At 38.2% G+C, this 20,836-nt stretch overlaps 1 protein-coding gene across 1 annotated transcript in view; it reads left to right on the top strand.

Annotated features, from left to right (window-relative positions):
- Window positions 1–20,836, top strand: part of GLP1R (glucagon like peptide 1 receptor) — a 96,466-nt gene that overhangs the window by 50,511 nt on the left and 25,119 nt on the right. Inside the window, exons 7-8 of the mRNA XM_042459230.1 lie at window positions 3,261–3,414; window positions 4,737–4,896. Coding sequence (XP_042315164.1) covers window positions 3,261–3,414; window positions 4,737–4,896 — 314 coding nt within the window. The remainder of the gene's footprint in view (window positions 1–3,260; window positions 3,415–4,736; window positions 4,897–20,836) is intronic.

Here is a 20,836-nt window from a genome sequence, read left to right as displayed (position 1 = left end):
AGCTCCTTTTCATGCCAGCAAAAGGGTACCCTTGCTGGCATTCTTTTGGTGCCACATGTCTAAACGCTGCCCTAAAGGAGTGCTATGATGCCCCTGCTGTGCAGTTGGGCACATGGTGTGATGCCAGCATTGGGGCAGCGTCAGAGTGTGCAGTGTGTAGATGCCACACTCGCCCTCTGCCCAAGGCCAGCGTTAAATGCCTGTTTAGCCCCTAACAGAGTTGGATATGTTTAGCCTGGAGAAGAAAAGGTTAAGAGTTGATATGATAGCCCTGTTTAAATATTTGAAGGAATGTCATATTGAGGAGGGAGCAAGCTTTTTTTTCTGCTGCTCCAGAGAATAGAACACAGAACAATGGATGCAAACTACAGGAAAAGAGATTAAGAGGAAATTCCTTACACTAAGAGCTGTTTGACAGTGGACCACATTCCCTCAGAGAGTCTCCTTCTCTGGGGGTCTTTAAACAGAGTCTGGATGGCCATCTGTCAGGGGCGCTTTGATTGTGAGTTCCTGCATGCCAGTGGGTTGGACTGGATGGCCCTTGAGGTCTCTTCCAATTTTATGATTCTGTGACCCATGGCAACCCTGTGAATGAGACACATCTCCAAGAGCCTCTATCTTCCACTGCTCTGTTTAGTTCCTGCAAACTCATACCTGTGACCTCCCTAGTAGAATCCATCCATTTAGCATGTGGCCCTCCTCTCTTTCTACTTCCCTCTACTTTTCCTAGCATTGTTGTTTTTTCCAATGAGTTGTGCCTTCTCTTGATGTGTTTGAAGTACGCCAGCCTCAATTTTGTCATCGTGGCTTCCAGGGAGATTTCTGACTTGATCTACTCTAGGACACATTTGTTTGTCTTTTTGGCTGTCTATGGAATCCTCAACATTCTTCTCCAGCACCATATCTTGAATGAATTTATTCTCTTTCTGTCTTGTTTCTTAATTGTCCACCTCTTACATGGTAATAGGGAATACAATGGCTTGTATGTTTCTAACTTTTGTGCTCAATGGTATATCTTTATATGTTAGGATTTTTTCTAGTTCTTTCAAAGCTGCCCTGCCCATTCTTAACCTTCTTTTAATTTCCCAGCTGAAATCCCCACTGCTATCAATGTTTGATCCCAGATATGAAAATGCTTTTACTGTTTCTATTTTCTCATTGTCTAGGTTAAATTTATGTAAATTCTCTATGGTTGTTATTTTTGTTTTATTTATGTTCAACAATAAGCCTACCTTTGCACTTTGTTCCTTGATCTTTCTTAGTATTTTTTCCAGGTCTTTGAGTTTTTCTGTTAGCATTATGGTGTCATCTGCATATCTTAGATTGTTGATATTCCTTCCTCCTACTTTCACTCCTTCTATTGTGTCCAATCCTGCTTTTCTTATGTTCTGTGTATAAGTTGAACAGGTAGGGTGATAAGATGCAACCTGGTTGGACCCCTTTGCCAATTGGGAACCATTCTATTTCTCTGTGTTCTGTTCTGACTGTAGTCTCTTGTCTTGAGTACAGATTCCTGCTCAGGACTATCAGATGTGTTGGGACTCATATGTCTTTAAGGGTGTTCCATAGCCTTTGATGATCTATGCAGTAAAAGGCTTTGCTATAATCTATAAAGCACATGCTGATTTTCTATTGTAATTTCCTGGTGCACTCTATTAGCCATCATATGTTTGCAATGTGGTTCCTAGTGCCTCTTCATTTCCTGAATACCACTTGGGCCTCTGGAATTTCTCTCTCCATTTCTGGTTGGAGCCTATGCATAATTTTGAGCATGATTTTGTTTGCATGGGAGATTAGTGCTTATGGTCCTATAGTTGCTGCAGTCTTTTGTATCTCCTTTTCTGTGGATGGGGATATATATTGATTGTTTCCAATCTGTCGGCCATCATTTTGTTTTACATATCTGTTGACATATGTAGTGCACCATAAAATCATTATCTTTGTTCGTTTTGTTGCTAATGGGTGGAATTTGTGAATATAATTGAACTCAGCTGTTTCTCTTTCTAGTCTTCCTTTGTCATTTCCTTGCTTGAGGACTGCAGATAACTATTTTCAAATGGGAGTATGGGAGGGTAGAAAAATGGAAGGATATAAAACTAAGCTCAAAAGTTAGAATTGTACAACTTAGTGTATTTTCTGTTACCATGTACCGATATGAGAGCTGGACAGTGAAGAAAGTGGATAAGAAGAAAATCAATTGCTGAAGATATTGTGGATAGACTCACTTACAAATGTGTCCTAGAGCAGATCAAATCTGAAATCTCCCTGAAAGCTAAGATGATTAAGTTGAAGCTGTTGTACTTTTGCCACTTCATGAGAAGGCATGACTCATTGCAAAAGACAACAATGCTAAGAAAGTTGGAGGGATGTAGAAAGACAGGAAGCCTATGTGCTAGATGGATAGACTCTATTAGGGAAATAATGGCTGTGAATTTACAGGACCTAAGCAGAACAGCTGAGGATAGGGACTCTTGAAATGTTTCATCCACAGGGTCGCCATGAGTCGGGATCAACTTGAAGGTAGTTAACAACAACAGCAAAGAAAGATGGAGAAAATAAGTATTTTAGTATTTGATTAATAGCAGCATTGGCACAAAGCTTTAGCTACTGAATTAACTTTTTTTCTTTTTGATATGTTGTCATCTCTGTTCTTCACACTGTTGTATTCATAAGTGTTTTTCATTGTTACTTATTGGAATCCCATTGTGGAAATCATGATCCACATATCTTCACAGTATATGCAATTCTCACTCAAGTACTGTATCAGACTTCCTGATGGGTAAAGCCTTCCTCAGGTTTTCAAACAATAACTAGTAAAAACAACAACACAATTCTCTTGATGGAAGTTAATGTTTGTGCCACACACCCCTACTGACATGCCCATTGTGCAGTAAACTGAGACATGCTTCACCCAGTGCATTTTAAAATCTTTATCCTAAGAGACCTGGAGCTCAATATAGAAAGCTGCTTTTATTAAATCTCGTTGCTGTGATTTTAGTAACATTGTGAACTAGTTCTATGTACTTTTCCATTTCTATACATTTTTTGTCTAGAGTTGTCAGAATAAAGGAGTTATAAGTTTGCACTACTGTTAAAAAAAATGAAACATTAAAAAAACCCAAACCCCTTCCTGAATTGTACATGATAAATAGTGTACTTACTCACCTCAATTTTGAGGACAACCCCTTTATTGCCCTACTTGACAGTCATTACAGCCCACATATGTTCAAGTGACTCAAGCATCATTATTATATTTACAGGCATCTGCATTGCACCAGAAACTATATTCACTTGAACCTTTTTGCCTCCTTTATACTACGTGCTGCATCCATCTTCATTAAAGACTCTATGATAACATGGATGTACAAGACAGCTCCTCGTGAAGAACAGTGGGAAAGTTTAATCTCTTATCAGGTAGGGTAATGAGGCTTAAAATGCCTTTAGTAGCAGTGGCCTGTAACTGCAATATATTTCTATAAAATGTAGCATCTTCAGTTTAAAGGAACAGTATCCAAGGATGCCATGTTAGATTTGAATATAATTTGAGAACTAAAATTTTCACAGTGCTAGGTATCCAGCTGCCTCTTTTCCACTTGTAAATTACAGTTGGCCCTTCTTATACACAGATTTTTTATACACAGATTCAAGCATACACGCTTTGAAAATATTCCAAAAAAGTATAAACTTAAATATCAAACCTTGATTTTCCATTTTTTATAAGGGACACCATTTTGCTATGTCATTATATTTAATGAGACTTGAGCATACACAGATTTTGTTATACACAGGGGATCTTGGAACCAAACCCCAGCGTATAACGAGGGTCCACTGTATCTTCCTGACAATGCAGCTATCTCTCTCAATTCCCTGGCTGGTGAGAACTTTCCCTATGCATTCCAGTTTACATTTTATTTTCCAGTAACTACAAAGCAACAATCAATATTTCTTTGGTAAGTGTACATAATGGTTAAAATATCTCAAGGATTTTCTAGTGTGCATATTCAAAGGCAGCCTCTGTGCTACCTTCACAGTAATCTAACAACCATTGGTAGAAATATCCCTTACAATATCCAGTTCTGGTGTCAGGAAGGTATTAGAGTTTCACATCCATTCCTGATGTTACATCCATTCCCTGGTTTCAGTAGAGCTGACCATTACTACTTTTATACTGCTTGCTAACTTTGAAAAATAGCCTTAATCCTGAAAGCTGTGACCAGAAAGAAGTTGGTAGATTTTATTTGCTCCGGCAAACTCAGAAAGCTGCAGAGGGAAAGGGAATTTGCAAAACTGGGCAGAGGCACTTAGTGTGAAAAGTACTCTACTTTTATAATGTACCTTTGCTTAATTTTGACCATTTCCTTTCTCCACGATCCATTTTTACATTACTGAGGGATGTGAGGTGAGCCTTTGGGCAGTGGAACAAGGGAGATATTCTGCTCATTTTTCTTAGGATCTATGTCAATCCCGTTAACGGTTGTATGAGGACAACATACATGAAAAGTGGTTAAGAAATTCATTACATACATATACATAGCCATAGATGTGGAAGACACTACCTGTTCTTGAATCTTTCTTCTTATTGTTAATGATTATGTTGTTCAGAGTATAACGCATATCCAATTTCTCATATTCTTTTTAGCCAAGACATTGCTGAGGATGTGCCATGTTTCATATGTCTCTGCTTTCTTATATCAACACCTGTGGTTTGTGCTAAATTCTGTGCCCTACTCTTGCAGGAGTCACTTAGCTGTCGCTTGATCTTTGTCATGATGCAGTATTGTGTCACTGCAAACTACTACTGGCTGTTGGTGGAAGGGATGTACTTATATACATTATTAGCACTCTCAGTATTCTCTGAGCAAAGAATTTTTCGACTTTACCTCTGCATTGGGTGGGGTAAGTCAGTCTCTGTTTTTCTCTTACCCCTTCTTTTTCAAGAAGTGTATTTAATTGTTCCAGTTTTCTTGGACAAATGGAATTGTATTTAAAAAAGAGTATTGCCTTTTACTTAAAAAAGAATATTAAGCTTTTGATTCGTTCTTTTCCTGCTCCTAAATGTAGCCATATATTTCAGATTGGAACACAGGCAGAAGATGCTTTGGGGTTTGTTTGTTTTTTTGCCCCCATAACTCTGTGTTAGGATCTTACTATATTATGTATGGCCATTACTGCTTCACTACCACCCAGCAGGGATGATGGCTGCCTGTACTAAGAAGTATGCAGAACTAGCCAGAGTGTTGATATTACTAGTTACAGAGGGAAAGTTTTTGAAAGTAAATATTCAGTTAGAATGTGCCACATGTGATCTTCAAGGAAGGCTACTATTCAGGCCTTTCTGAAAGTATTAGGTTGGAAGACAGTGAGTAGGCCTAAATTCCGGACAGTTGCATCTAACATATCACAATGTACAACTGTACAGACATCTAGGTTTATCAAACCATAAGAAATACATATAAAATATATCCCTGAAAATGTTGACCATATCCATCATGTAAGAGGAAAAAAATCCAGCTTGCTGTGTCTTAACATCAACATAATCCTTTCTTTAGTAGAACTTAAGATGTATTATATTGAAGGCTGTTCAAATTGTAGTTCAGAGATGAATATTTTTCAGTATCCAAATTATTTAATAGGCTTTTTAAAAATATATATACTGTATATTCTTTATTTCTTTTCCAATGGTATAACACAACAATATCATAGCAACACTTCCACAACAAATACATTCATCCTCCTGGACAAAGGACATTGATTCAACAAACAAACAAACAAACAAACAAACAAACAGTAAGCATTTACAGACATCTTTTAAAGTAGATAAATTTTGCTCTTCTGCAGAGTTTGCTTACTGTGTGAACATGCTGCTAAATCAATTTATTGGTAAAAAATAATATAAATGATCAGTTGCATATTATTTACTTAGCCTTACCAAAGGCACAATGATATATTAATGGTGAAAACATAATACTCTATTGAAGTTGATAATAAATATGAATAACAAAAATTTCAGATAGAAATATGTCCAGCAATTTTGTTGCCTAACGTGAAGTTGAAGGCTTTCATGACCAGCATCCATAGTTTTATTGTGGGTTTTTCAGGATATGAGGCCATGTTCTACAAGAGTTTTTTCTGATGTTTTGTCAGAAAAACAGCAAGGCCTCAAGGCAAACCCACAAAAAACCTATTTCTGTGGCCATTTATCTAGAGTTAGTGATAACTATACCTAGGTAATGTACAATTATTTAAAGCTTGTACAAAGTTTGTACACTGCTGTACCATTTAGAACAATTGCCAGGCATTCATCTAAAGTTTAGATTCTAAACAAATGGAAAAGTAGATTATTAATATTCTGCCTGTACCTATACCTATTCCCAAATCCATTATAAGAAATGTAGTAGAATGTTAGTCTGTTCATTGTGTTGCTTGAAATATTTCAACTTAGCAACCCTTGCAGACAATCATTATAATTCATGACAGGATCCTATATGTATTCAAAAGAGGTAATATCTAGGGCTTATATTCACTTTTTAAGTCTGAACTAGAGTAGATGCAGAATCAGTGGCATTTACATAAATGTTAACCTACCCGTTTCTCACTGACAGAGTGGGTCTACTATAGGGACCAATAACTGGATTTAGATCTAGTTCTCTGTACTAGAAACAACACACTAAAGCCTTCATGTGCATTTAAAAAGAAAGTGTATAATAATCCTTGAATACATGCGTCTTTGAATTATGCACAGTTCTGTCCTTTTCATTAACAGATCTTTCATGTATTGAATAATTACTGTGAACTTCTTTTACTAATCATACAGTGTTTTCTTTAACCACATTTTGTAGATTTAGAGACCCACAGGAAAGTGATGGTGTAGAGACAAGGTTACAGGATTTCTTCAATACCAGACCTACTAGATTTTGAATCCTCTTCTTTGATAGATCTTATTTCAGTTCTGTCCAGAAAATCAAACTCAGACTTCTTCACTTAGATTTTAATACTTATTTGAGTATGTTTTTAAAATAATTTTATATGGTTTTAATATAATCCTATACAGTACTGTTTTAAATATGATATTTTCAACTATGTTAGATTTTTAACTGATTTTTTTCTAATTTTGGGTCCCATTCTGGGAGAAAGGCAGTGTGTAAAATAAATAAATAAATAAATAAATAAATAAATAAAATTCTAGCTCGTTAAATTCTACTATAAAAGGTTTATAGCCACCAAGCTAGTTAAAGAAGCAAATTACATTGCTAGTGCTGGCACTAGGGATAAAACAGTTTATTTTGGGACCCAAGGTGGCCAAATAGTGCCAGAGTGCCTGATTTTCCATATTCAATGTTCCTTGCTTCTTTAATAAGGCATGCAGGCATTCACAAATGTATAGAACTGCTAATAAAACAAGTCAAAAACCTTTATATTTCCCTTGGATATTCCTGTGGTTTCTGACCTGAAGCAAAGGAGATAGTACAGTGAAGTCTCCTGCCTGGATGATGTTTTCCTAATATTTTGAGCACACTAGGAAAAGCAACTTACGTTGTCAGTGCTGAATAATTCCAATTAATAGGAGAATTTTATACCTTTAGTTTGTGAGATACTGTACTGGATGCATATTCATATGGAAAAATCAAAGGCTTTTGCTTATGCTGACAGAGCAACTTTCTCCTGCTGAAGATTTCTGCCCAGATCTCTTTAGTCCAATCCTAGTACAGGCCTGCTACAATGTTGATGAATTTCACGCTGTAGTCTTCTAGCTTGGCTTAAGTTTCAAAACCAGCTGAGTTTTGTGCCCTTGGTTTCTCTTCCTGTTCTCTCTTCTAGTGTGCTAACTAATGCAAATTACTTTTTGAATGAATTGCTTAAACAAACTACAATCCATATGTCACTTAGAAAGGTTTTATTGCTCATTGACTAATCATTATGGTTTGTAATCATAACTGAGGTTTACACTTCTGTTTTCTCTGCAGGTAATGCAGAGCATTTGGGGAGATGAGCCAGCTTACTTAGTTTTTAGAGAGAAAACTGAGAGAAAGTTATGTTGCTTTAACCATCCGTTTTTACTCAGCCTCTTGAGTAGAGGGTGATGTCCAGATTATGTGATGGACAGTAGGGCCAAACTGATAGGACAGTTTGACCCTTGTTTCTAAGGCTGAGTCCACACTGCAGAAATAATGCAGGTTGACACCACTTTAACTGCCATAGCTCAAAGCTTCAGCTTCTGGGAACTGTAGTTTTTGGAGACATTTAGTCTTCCCTGTCAGAGAACTCTGGTGCCCCACCAAACTACAGTTACCAGAATTCCATAGCATTGAGCCATGTCAGAGTGGTGTCAATCTGAATTATTTCTGTAGTGTGGATGCAGCCTAAGAAGAGTTTGCCCCCTTTTTACAACTCTACCTATCACCCATGGATCCTGGCCACAGCTTCGATGGCCCTTTGTACGACCTATCCAGATACTGGGGGTTACATTACTTCCCCTCCCCAACTCTAAACCCCATTATTGTCCTAGTCTGTAATTTAAATTGACTACTCAGAGTGCTAAACTGATTCCTAACTACCTCACATAGGAAACTTTTAGAGTTATTGCATGGGCAAATTATAAAATAAATGAGAGAATTTCTGGAAGAGGCACAAATGCCTCTCTCACATATTTGTACTCAAGCTATCTTTTCAATGGGTCTTGTACCAGGAATATTGTGTTAGAAATAAATAATTGCTCAAGACAATTACCACTTGCGCAGCATGGAATTCCATACATAAGCACTTCTAATTTTAATAATGAAATAATGCTGCCTAATTCTCTTTCTGCTGTAGTTGCATCTTATGACTTCTTTGGGTGGTGAATTCTAGCTTTAGACTTTATGATGATCTAAGCAAGAAAGGAGCTATGCCTTAATGTTGGCTCACTATTGGGGAATTAAATGTTAGCTCGAATTACTGGCTGGGCTACACAGCCCTGGGATCATCCCTGTGTATACCAAGGTTGAAGGCACAAAGGACTGCAGAGGCTAATCCTCACTGAATTGTATTTTATTTCAAATGGGAGAACCAACACACACTCTTAATAATCACTCAGTCAAGCACATAGGAACTGAGAAATAAAGTGTTAGGTTAGAACAGAGTAAGGCTTTCTAGTGGAGATATGATACTTGTTTGGATGCTGCTCCTCTTGATAATGTTCCAAGATAGAAAAAGGGAACTCAATTGCTCCTAAGGCCACCGAATTTTGGTGAGTGACAGAGGGGTCTAGCAAAGTAAAAAATGGCAGTACCTCTGCCTGCAAACTAAGCTAATCCAACTAATCAAAGGAAAGATTCCCCTAACATATAGGAAATTTATGCCTTGGGGCAAAATCCTGGGAGTTGATGTACCCAAACAGTCCAAATCATTGATATGCCTAAGTGACACTTTGAAATTGTGTCTTCTAAAGGTGTAACATGGCGGTGTGAATGGGTGTATTCCTGCCTCAGGATTTCTTAAAGTGTCATGTAGATGTGGTTGTTTATTCTGACTGGAGCCATCCTATTGTCTCACAGCTAGGCTCTTCCTCACCACCTCTGACATGTCCGGAAATAAATCCTCTTGGTGACTCCTAAGCTAGCCAATGTGACCTGCTCACTTTCACATAATGGCATCCACATTAGGATCATAGAGGCTGTATTTACAACAACTCTGGTATCAAAGAGGAGGGGCCAGTTTAGTTATGATTAAGGATAACAAAGAACAGTTGCAAAAACATATATTTATTAATAAATATTGTGGGGCTACTTAGCTGCGGTATGTTCATTAATATTTTCTGGGCATACACACATCCACAAGCATCAGTCCTCTGAAACTCTGCAGGCAAAGTTAACAAAGCACTCTTCCCAAGTGTTCCCCTGACAGGTACTGATGGGGAGTCTTCAGTAGCAAAGGCAGTGAGATGAAAAGCTAAGTCTTAAACCCAAAACAGTACATCATTTAATTCAGATTCAAAGTACATTTGATGTAATTTACCCCAAGGAGGGAAAGCAAACTCAGTAGGGTGCTTTTTCTTGTGTCTATAAAAACTTGAAGAACTAAACAAACAGCTAAATGGCAAACTGCTTTTAAAGATACTGTATCTAAATGTTCACAGACTGGCAGGTGGGCATTTGTTTGTTGTATTTACTAGGATGTGTTGCCAGCGTCTTGTAGTGCTTTGGACTCTGGAATACTACTCTGGAGACCAGGCTTCAGTTCCCCTCTTGGCTGTGGAAATCACCCGGGATGAGTCACATATTCTCAGCCCCAGAATACCCATGATAAATTATCTTTAATGTCATCATAAATCAGAAATGATCAAAAGGCACACAACAGCAACAACAACAACAATGTTGCATAAATAGTTTTGTAAATTTCAATGAATTCTCTTTTCATGTATATACCAAGAGTCTGTGGCTTTCATATTTTAAATTCTTAGCATCACTTTTGGACAATACTTAAAACCCTCTTTTTCATTTGCAAAACTAGGGAGGATGTATGTTTGCTGGCTAACAAAGGCAGAACAACAGTAGCTGAGGAGAACAAATACTTGATTTGTTGCATACTATCTTAGTTTTCATAAACCATAGAGAGAAACTTGTAATACCTTTAAATTTGATTTACTCCTGCTTTAAGAAATTTACAAGGCATAATAATGGACTAAATTCATTACACAGTACAAAAAACATAGGAAAGAGAAAAGCAAATTCAGGAAGCTAATTTTGCATGGTTTACTGTAAATATTTGTATATCATTTGTACCCTCACACCATTTAGTTGAAGAATCATTGAAAGCATTTTGAAATCTATCACCTGAGCTACATCAACACAATGCCAATGTGGAACATCATTTCACTGCCCATCTGTTGCAAAAGAAAGGTCATGGTTACTGTTATATAGTGGAGGCCTATCATATACCTGGAAATTTTATTTAACTTGGTATGTAGGATAGTGACAGCCAATACAGGAACAAATTTTCATCTTCAAAGAGATCCCAAGGGATCTCTCTTCAGCTGTTCACTAGGTAACAGGATGACGGATGATACTCAGCATTAATAAATCAAATTAATTAGAGTCAGTGCTTTTAATTCCACAAAGATACGCTTATATTTTCAGAACAACTGATAACTACTCAGAAAAGATACCATGGATATTTTAGAAATCTCATTGAAAACATTAATGCACCATGAAATGTAAGTGGTTTGAACATAAAAAAAACACTTGCTATGCTATTGTGTAATCTTGTGTGAGTGTGTATGTGTGTCTGTGTGTGTATGCATGTTCCTCTAAACCATATTGAATTACTTAAAGGATATCCAGTAGCTTTACCTGTTCAAGGGAGTTTACTCATAATCTTAACTCAGGAGGTCAGGCAAGGCTGCATATTATCACCCCGCTTATTCAACTTGTATGCAGAAAATATCATACTTAGCCTTAGAAGAAAGAGGAGTAAAGATAGGGGGAAGGAACATAACAATCTAAAATATGCAGATGACACAATACTGCTACCAGAAAATATTCCAGACCTGGAACAGCTACTAAGGAAGATCAAGGAAAAAAGTGCAAAGGCAGGCTTACCCTTGAATATTTAAAAAAAAAAAAACCAATGACCATAGAGGATCTACACAAATTCAACCTAGAAAGTGAGGAATTAGAAATAGTAAAAGCTTTCTTGTACCTTGGATCAAACATAGATCAGTAAAGAATTGCAGTCAGGTAATCAGAAGAAGACTGGGAATGGGAAGGGAAACCATGAAAGAACTAGAAAACATCCTGAAGAGTAAAGATATACAACTGAGCACTAAAGTTAGAATTGTCCAATCCATTATATTTCCCATCACCATGTACCGATTTGAGAGCTGAACAGTGAAGAAAGCAGATTAAAAGAAAATCAATTCATTTGAGATGTGGTGCTGGGGAAAACTGCTGAGAACACTGTGGACAGCCAAAAAGACAAACAAATGGGTCTAAATTTCCACTAGAAGCCAAGATGATTAAATTGAGGCTGTTGTACTTTGGCCACATCACCTGAAGGCATGACACCCTAGAAAAGATGCTAGGGAAGGTGGAAGGCAGCAGAAAGAGAAGAAGACCACACACCAGACTAAAAACCTTATCGCACACACAATTTTCAACGTTTTGGGGACTAAAGGAGGACGCTCGTGTGCACGCATGTCCTGCAGAAAACGGAGTTTATTGCACAGGAAGACATCCTCTAAGAGGCCCCGTTCCATGCCCCAGCAGGCACCCGTTCGCGTCCAGTCCTGACGGGCGTGATTTTTGCCTGACTGATTACCTTCCATCAGCAAAAAAAGGCTCCCATCAGGGCTGGACGTGAACGGGTGCACACCGGGGGACGGAACGGGGCCTCTTGGAGGACATCTTCCTGTGCAATAAACTCCGTTTTCTGCAGGACGCGCGCACACACGAGCGTCCTCCTTCAGTCCCCAAAACGTTGAAAATTGTGTGTGCGATAAGGTCCTAAATCAGGGAGGTCACAGGTTTGAATCTACAAAACCTAAGCAGAGCCGTGGAGGATAGGAGGACTTGGAGATGTCTCATCTATGGGGTCACCATGAGTCTAAGCCAACTCAAGGCCAGCTAACAACAACAACAACATATCTAACCATTCTCTACATCAGTTGTTTAGCTGCCGTTCCTAATCATAGAATCATATGATGTTAGTTCACATCCATTAATTTTGTTTGCCCAAAGAAATCTTCATACGTGGAAATCAGATCCAAACAGTTGAATAGAACTGCACAAGTAAACATGAATGCTATATTCAATTATAATATTTTTAATGCTTGTTGTTGTTGTTGTGGTTGTGTGTCTTCAAGTCATTTCCAACTTCTGACTACCCTAAGGTGAATCTATCACAGGGGTTTCTTGGAAGGTTTTCTTCAGAGGAGCTTTGCCTTCCACTGAGACTGAGATAGAAGGTTACCCAATAGGTTTCCGTGGATTAGCAGGGAAGTGATCTTTGGTCTCCAAAGTCATAATCCAATGCTCACTGCTATCATATTTGTTAATCTGATTTTGACAGAATGGTAGTTTGACATTATATGAACAACTGTTGGTTTATGCACTCCCATCTTTCCTCCTTCTCCTTTAGCATGTCTGTAAGGAACCCTTTGGAGGATTGATTCTGCCTTTATTTGCACTTACATAGTATAAATGCAGCTTGATGTGTTTCTGAACCCAGAGAACCTTTAAAAATCTTGCTTGTTTTACCTAGCTAAGATTAGCCACATTTGGAATTCAGATGACATGACATGCTCAATTACAGTTAACATAACAGCGAAGTGAGAACTTTTTATTTCATCGCAGCTGTCCCTAAGGAGGAGAAGAGCAGACAAGTCTGTGGCTTCTTCTCATATAGCTAAATTATGTGTTATTCCTACATTTAAGACTACACAAATTATAGATTTCTATAGCAAAAATCAAGGCAAAAGAAGGGAGTCTTGCCTCATCTCCTTTTATCCAGAAATGAGTAGATTGATAGCCATCTCTAGCTAACCTGGCAGCTGTAGAGCAACACAATTGAATCTCAGTCAAAAATCATTCTCCTGTATCAAATGCTTCCAGAATTTCTCCCCTATATAATCAGATCATTTCTCAGCATCTAAGAGTACTATCAACTCTTGATTTCTTTCTTTAAGAAAAGTTTATAATTAGTTTTAACATTATTCTTATATTGTCTGAAAGGTTTTATTTTGTAATGTGGGGGGCTAAACAGACTGGCAGAAAGAGCTGGCCTCAGGGCAGAGTGGGGTGGGGTGTCCATGCACCAGCCACCCAGACGCCCACCCCCACACCAGCCATCTGACCAAACAGTGGGGCGGTGTCACGCTGCATCCTTGGTGCAGCACTTATATGCACTGCACCAAAGAAGCAGCTAGGGCACCCTTTCCACAGCACACAAAGGAGCCACTTTTTGCTGCTCCTTTTTGCGGTGCAGAAATGCCAGATCAGAGCCGTGGCGCATAATTGCCACAGCCCTGATCTGGTGATGAAAGTGGCAGCTGCAGGCCACTCCTTAGGGGTGGTCTGTTCCACCCCTAAGTTACTACACTAATATTTTTATACTTTGGTATAATCTTAACTCTGTTTGCAACAGCTGAAGTAAAATCCTTAAATTTAATGTAAGGAGTGAATGATATACAGGTTGTGTATCCCTTATCTAGAATGATGAAATTCAAAATACTCCAAAATCATCATCTTCTTCTTTTTTTTTTTTTTTTTTAGCTATGTACTTCTGGAGCTGAAAGGAGATGTGGCTGGAGATAGATGCAACTATTTGTGAAATGGTGAGAGGCTTGTATTTGTGCAAAGCACTACTCTTGGATTCTTGCCATTTCATAGATTCTCATTCTCTATTCAGCCTCATTATGTCTAATTATGTATATGCAAATAAAGGTATTTTGAAATCCAAAACATGAAGCACTTCTGGTCCTAGGCAATTCAGATGAAGGCTGCTCAACCTGTATGTCTGTACAAAATTAGATTCAAACAATCTTTGCAAGTTTTTGCTACCAAAACCTCTAACAAGTTATCTGGAACCATCTCTGATTAACCAAATAAAATTCCATTTCACAAGAAGTCACTATTTCCTCTCCTTTCAAATGTGAATAAAATTGCAACCTCATCTTCACTGTACATATATGAGCAGAGTCTGGGTGATAGAAAGCAATGGCAGACAATCTCATAATCTATAATGAACCTCACCAACTATTATGTCTGTAATTCTGATAACTGGTCATGCCAGGTTAGGTTTAGGAGACTGTAGTTCAAAATATCTGAAGGATACCAGGTTGCATGTCCCTGATACAAAGTGCATTTCTGTCCTCCAGACTATTGAATCTATTTTGCAGTCCTTCAGCTGTTGATATCTTACATGCCCAAGCCTCTTCCATTTTGATACAGCTCTAACAGAAGTAGATACTGTATGTTGGGATGGAGGAACAGTACTATTTTCCAGAGTTTAGTAAATTTACCTTTTGGATAACAGCCCCTAGAATTCCAAACTACTATAGCTATGTTCGTAGGGTATTCTGGGAGTTGTAATCCAAAGTGTAACTTTCCCACATTCTGCTTCTCCCCCAGTTTGGTGGTCAAGGGAGAGACCAGCAAGTTTAAACATAAACAGCCTGCTCTGCAAGCTGATAGGAGAGAAGCGGGGGCAGGTCTGAGGATATTTAAGCCCTACCTGCCCTGCTCTCTCCATTCCCAACCTCCCACCTCTACATCAGTGTGAGATCATTTCTGGTCGCTTCAGGGCCGGGTAGGAATTTTCTGCCCTTTCCAAGGGGTTTTTGACTACTCCACACTGTTGTTTGGGGACTAAGACAATTGGCATGAGTGTGGTCATAAATAGGTGTTCTAGCATAGCTTGGGGGAGATCAGGTGAACACCTCAGCACTCTCCTAAAGAGTGAAGGTAAAGTCTCTGAAACTGACTTTTAGGTCTTGTGACTAAACAGGAAGGGAAAGAGACTTGTCTTGGGGCTGGCCTGAGATTTAAACCTCCCTTAAGTCCTGTGAGTTAAGTGGGGGGTCTTGGTTTGGCTGGCAAAGCACTTCTGAGTTGCCCTTGGGGCTCAGGTGTTTTGCCCAGGGGATGCTGGGGATTTGGTCTGGGAGTAGACCATCTGCCACGTGACTTACCACCACCCCCTCCTGTGTTTTGCAAATCTCAAAGAAATAAGGTTAATAGACTGAGTTAAATAAAGTTGCCCATTTTATAACCCAGTTCTCTGTATCTGGTATTTCCTGAGTTGGCCTGCAAAGTTATTTTCTTACCCTGAGCTCTAGAAGTAGTGATGAAGGAATGACAAAGTATTGTGAACATTCTGTGTCAGCAGAATTCAACATTCAAAAAGTTGTAATGAGACACTAAAGGCTAAGTGCTGGGGGGGGGGGGAGGTTAATAAAGATTTTAACACCTTCTACGGAACATTTTTGCAACCAGCTGGAGTAGCAACTAGGAAGCTGCCATTCACACAAAAAGAGTGAGAAATTTGCATTCCTTTCCCTTTTAAAAATAATTTCATTTTCTTAGCTGGTTGGCAACTACAACAGAATATTAATGAAAATGTGACTGGAAAAAAAATCCACAATGGACTCTCAGGTCTTGTATATTAGAAGAATGATTTCAAGAAGGGGTATTTGTATTAGTCAATTTCATTTTTGTAGGTAATTCTGCAGTGTTATATATGAGGTTACATGTGATTTTGTTTAGTTTTGTTTTTTATTATTGTTCTTTGATACAGAATGAGAGAATAGCCCAGGATATATAAGCTATTATTTTTCCATCCAATGCCAAACACCACACTTTGGAAACCCTTTTTGATATGCATCCTGCTATAGAATCAGTCTTTACTTTTGGTCCATTTTCTCCTGCCTTCGGATTTTTCCTGGATATAAATGAAGGGAGGGGTCATGTTTTAACTATATTGCTTCTACTGATGGATTAAACCACTGCCAGAGTGAACTGAAAAAGAAATGAAAAACATTGTGCAGTACTTAGCCTAATGCAATGCTTATCTTATATGACATCTCTGTCAACATCTGTCTTAGCTTTCCTTGTCCACTTATCTGAAGCACCGTTGTCCTGAAGCTGTATATCCTTCAATTTTTGACACGTTGACAGAACTCATTTCTAGAAATGCAGTATTCAGAAGTGTAATTAGTTAATCTGCTTACAAGCAACAGTAACTCATCTTATTTACACAGAGTGTTGTTAACCTTTGAATGGCTATAATTTAGATTTTAGAAATTCAGGATGTATTCCTCAAGCCAACATTTTAAAGCTTAGTTCAGAATATGAATTTGTAAGTTTGAACTCTTATAGAACTTGAGAAAATACTGAGAACAGAAAAGACTTAATAGTCCTTTTCAACATCAAGTATGCTTGCAATCATAGATGCTACAAAGGACTATCAAGTCCTTTCTGTTCTCAGTATTTTCTCAAGGTCTATAAGAGTTCAAACCTACAGATTCATATTCTGAACTAAGATTTTAGTGACATATTGACATAGAATTCTCTGGCCAAAGGTCTAAAATAAAGTTTAGCTGGCTAAAATAGAAACATTTCCCTGCACAACATTTTTCTACCACTTGACATCCTTCTGAAATTCCTTATAGTATTTGATGCAGTATAATCTTGTTTGATTTCATATTCTGCTTCATTCACATACAACAACTAATTGTTTTGACACATGAAGAGTTTGATCTATATGTGCAAATCATCAGCTGCTTTAATGGTGGAATTCACCACTGTACAAACTATGTTTAAGGTTCTTTATTGCATGTTTGTATGATAGTTGTTATTAATGGCTGATTTAAATCTAAACAGATTCAGTGAGTGTGTTAGTACTGGACTGTCCCTGATACACCTTCCCAAATATAAAGTAATAATCTCTTGTAGCTCTTCTAGTTGCATTTGGTTGGCAATAGCAGAAGATGCAGCAACCAGCTTAAGGCTGTAATGGTATTCTAAACATGCATTAGTTTCCAAAGGTCAGTCAAAGGGCTGGATGTGGGCCAAACACAATGATAACTGAAGACTAAGGTACGGCAACATGACTTGAAAAATCTATTTCCAGGAAACCCTTTAGGGAGTTTCGAGATAAAATTACACAGGAGATAACAACTTTTTTACTTTGTTATAAATCACAACTGCCAATAGAGATTGTCTTGAGAACATTTTGGAAATAATTAGGTTTATAAGGATTAGGTAACCTGAGGTGGTTAAGCCAGAGTCTGGAACAATAAAATGTACCTGTTTTCATGCTGAGAATCTGTACCACCTTTTAATGCTATGACAAGCTTATTCTGAAAGAAGACTAGTTGCATGGGAATACAAGACAGTGATTTCTTTCAGGTTCAAGGGACATTACCCCACTTACATGCTACAGTTCCAGCTGCAGGTTTTGGTTTTCTTAGGTTGAGAGGGCAGTGTATATGTATGGACCAGAATCCTATTGGAGCAATACACTGATGGTGGTTGCACAAGTGGTTCTGTTTCCCTAAAGATTATTTAAGTGTAGTTAACCATTCTGTAAGTGTACACACTGTGCTCTCTCACACACTTTGATTTGTTCAATGGGAACCACTCTGTCATTGCACAATGGATGAACTCAAAACCAAGGCACCAGTTGCACAATCAGTTCTGTAACTGTGGAATCTAGCACACCTTTGTTATATTTATAATATGCCAAATCAACCTAGATAATGAAGAAAATGAAATAGTTTATTCTAGCCAATAGACACAAATCACTGGCACCAGAGGGATAATTGCCTGTCTCCCCCTGCCCATGAGAACCACTGGTTTAAAACATAAAATTAAAAATATTTAAAAGCAATTTTAAAACAATATTATTAAAATGGTACAGCACACTGTTAGACTCCCTTTCTCTAAATATTGGCCTTTTTACTGTACAGTGGTACAAGGTTTATTCCTATAATGCTAGTGGGCACAAATGTGGTGCTGCCACTCTTGAACCTAAGTATCATGTAGCTATGCTCAGGGATAGGAGGTTTCGGGAGAGTGGGAAAGAGAAATGCTTCATCCCTCCCTACTTCTTGAAGCTTTTCTGTTTACTACAGAAAGAGGTATGGCATGTCCCATCTTCCCACCCAAACCCCATCCAAGATATGTAAAGTTGCAATACTGAAAATGCTAACTAGAGAGTAAGCCTCATTGGACAATATAGAGTTTACATCTGAGTAAACTTGCAAAGAATTGCACTATAAACAAGGTAGAATTTATGCCATCCTACAGTGCTGCTGAGCCACAACTGGCAGCATTCCTTTTATTTTATTTGCTGACTAGGGGATGATGGAAGTTGTACTCCAATGAAATCTGGAGGATCACATGATTCTTTGCCCAATCTTCAAGGCATGAACAGGTTAATTATGTCCTCCATCTACATAACTGGTTATTTATATTATTTTCAATGAGCAATCCGACTTTCCATGTTTTCTGTAAGCAAAACAGACCTTTGTTGGGTGTTTTGATTTTAAAAAATCTTTTAATTTAAAAACTGGGTATCTAATCATTTGTGTTTCCTTCCAAACTATAACTCTTCAATGACCTGAATTTTTTGTTGGAAAAAAATGATATTATATACAGAGAGTATTGGAAGCCTATGGACACTATATCTGTTGAATTTCCTCACAGATCACCTTGAAAGAACCTGCTCACTTTTTTCCATCCCCCTAAACACTTTGTACATCCAAGAAGTTCACTACCCAACATCAGTGGTGAAATGTATGTGTATACTCCTGACCCATGTTTATAATATACTTTGTATACTATACTTATACAATAGTATAATCAACTTTGTATATTAATATAAAACATAGACTCTTAGTTCCGAAATTTGAAAAATACTTTGAAGAGTCAGGGTTATGTCTTTTAAATATTCTTATATGGGCAAGAATGGAACTTTTGGAATTTTTGTCTGTGCTAAATTTATATTATTAGTAATTAGATTCCCCTTAATTCAAATATCAAATAATGCAATAAACTATGAGATTCTTCTGATATATCAAGGCTGCAGGAATTTAAATCATAGCAGTTATTGCTCTGCACATCTGTTTACTTTACAGAAATATAGCCTATTCTCTCTGTGTTCATATCTCATTTTACGACTGTTATGGTTGGATCTTATTATTAATAAAAATTCAATTCCTTGTAAATTCAAGAAGGTAATATTCATAGTAATTAAACAATCCCTTGGCTTAGAGACACACCTGGGTTTGGAAATGATAGATGGAAATCTAACCTTCAGTATCACGCCTGTCTTGCTAAAGTGTCTTGGTAGACAGCTGTATACTGTTTTCATAGAGCAACACAGTTAATGGTAATTCTCACAGATCATCTCATTGGTCAGACAAATCAGTCTCACATTTTTAAAACTTTTCTAAAATAGGCTCCATCACAGTGAAGACACTGCTTCTCTTTACATTCTACCCCTTTGTCCATCTTCTGAGGGATGCTTTTGACTCCTCACACAAAGGACATCAATCATAGCACTCTTTGAAAATGGATGCCAGAGCATCTGCCACAGGATGCTGTCCAAGCAGAAAAAAATAAGAGGCAAATATATGGAACAATAGGAAAGTGGCAACTAATTAATTAAAAGGTGGCTGCTTCCAGTGGTGAAGGTGAGAAGAAAACAGTGGGGGCAAAAGCCATAGTAACCTTCCATTATAGCAAAAAGCCACAGTTGCCTTCAGTGGGGATTGGGGGGGGGGGGGTTCCTTTCTGGCCCCAGTTGTCTTCAGAGGGGATGTGGTAGAGGACCATCAATCTTTACTAACTGCAAAGCCCACAGCTTTCTAAAGTTATTAATTGCTGTAAGTCAACTTGAGCTTATGGCGACCTTGTGAGTGAGAGACATTCCAAGTCACTCTGTTATCAACAGGCCTGGAAAGGTCTTGCAGACTTTGAGCCATGGCTTAATTGATTGAGTCTGTTTACCTGTAAGGTAGTCTTCCCCCTTTCCAGTTGCCTTCCATGTTACCAAGCATTATTGTATTTTCTAATGAGTTACATCTCATGATGTGTCCAAAGTACAATAATCTCAAACAAGGCATCTGTCTCCATCCTTGCTTCTGAGAGGGAGAGAAAGGTAGGCCTTCCCATCCGGCCTCACTAAAGGAACTGAACCCTCCCCACAAGGCATCTGTCTCCATCCTTGCTTCTGAGAAGGAGAGAAAGGTAGGCCTTCCCATCCGGCCTCACTAAAGGAACTGAACCCTCCCCACAAGGCATCTGACTCCATCTTGGCCTCCGTGGGGGTGAGAGGGTGGGCCAATGCCATCAGGCCT

The sequence above is a fragment of the Sceloporus undulatus genome, chromosome 1 (genome assembly GCF_019175285.1).
Source record: "Sceloporus undulatus isolate JIND9_A2432 ecotype Alabama chromosome 1, SceUnd_v1.1, whole genome shotgun sequence".
Taxonomy (NCBI): domain Eukaryota; kingdom Metazoa; phylum Chordata; class Lepidosauria; order Squamata; family Phrynosomatidae; genus Sceloporus; species Sceloporus undulatus.
Note: the sequence above shows the minus strand (reverse complement) of the source record. Positions and strands in the feature narration are given on the sequence as shown.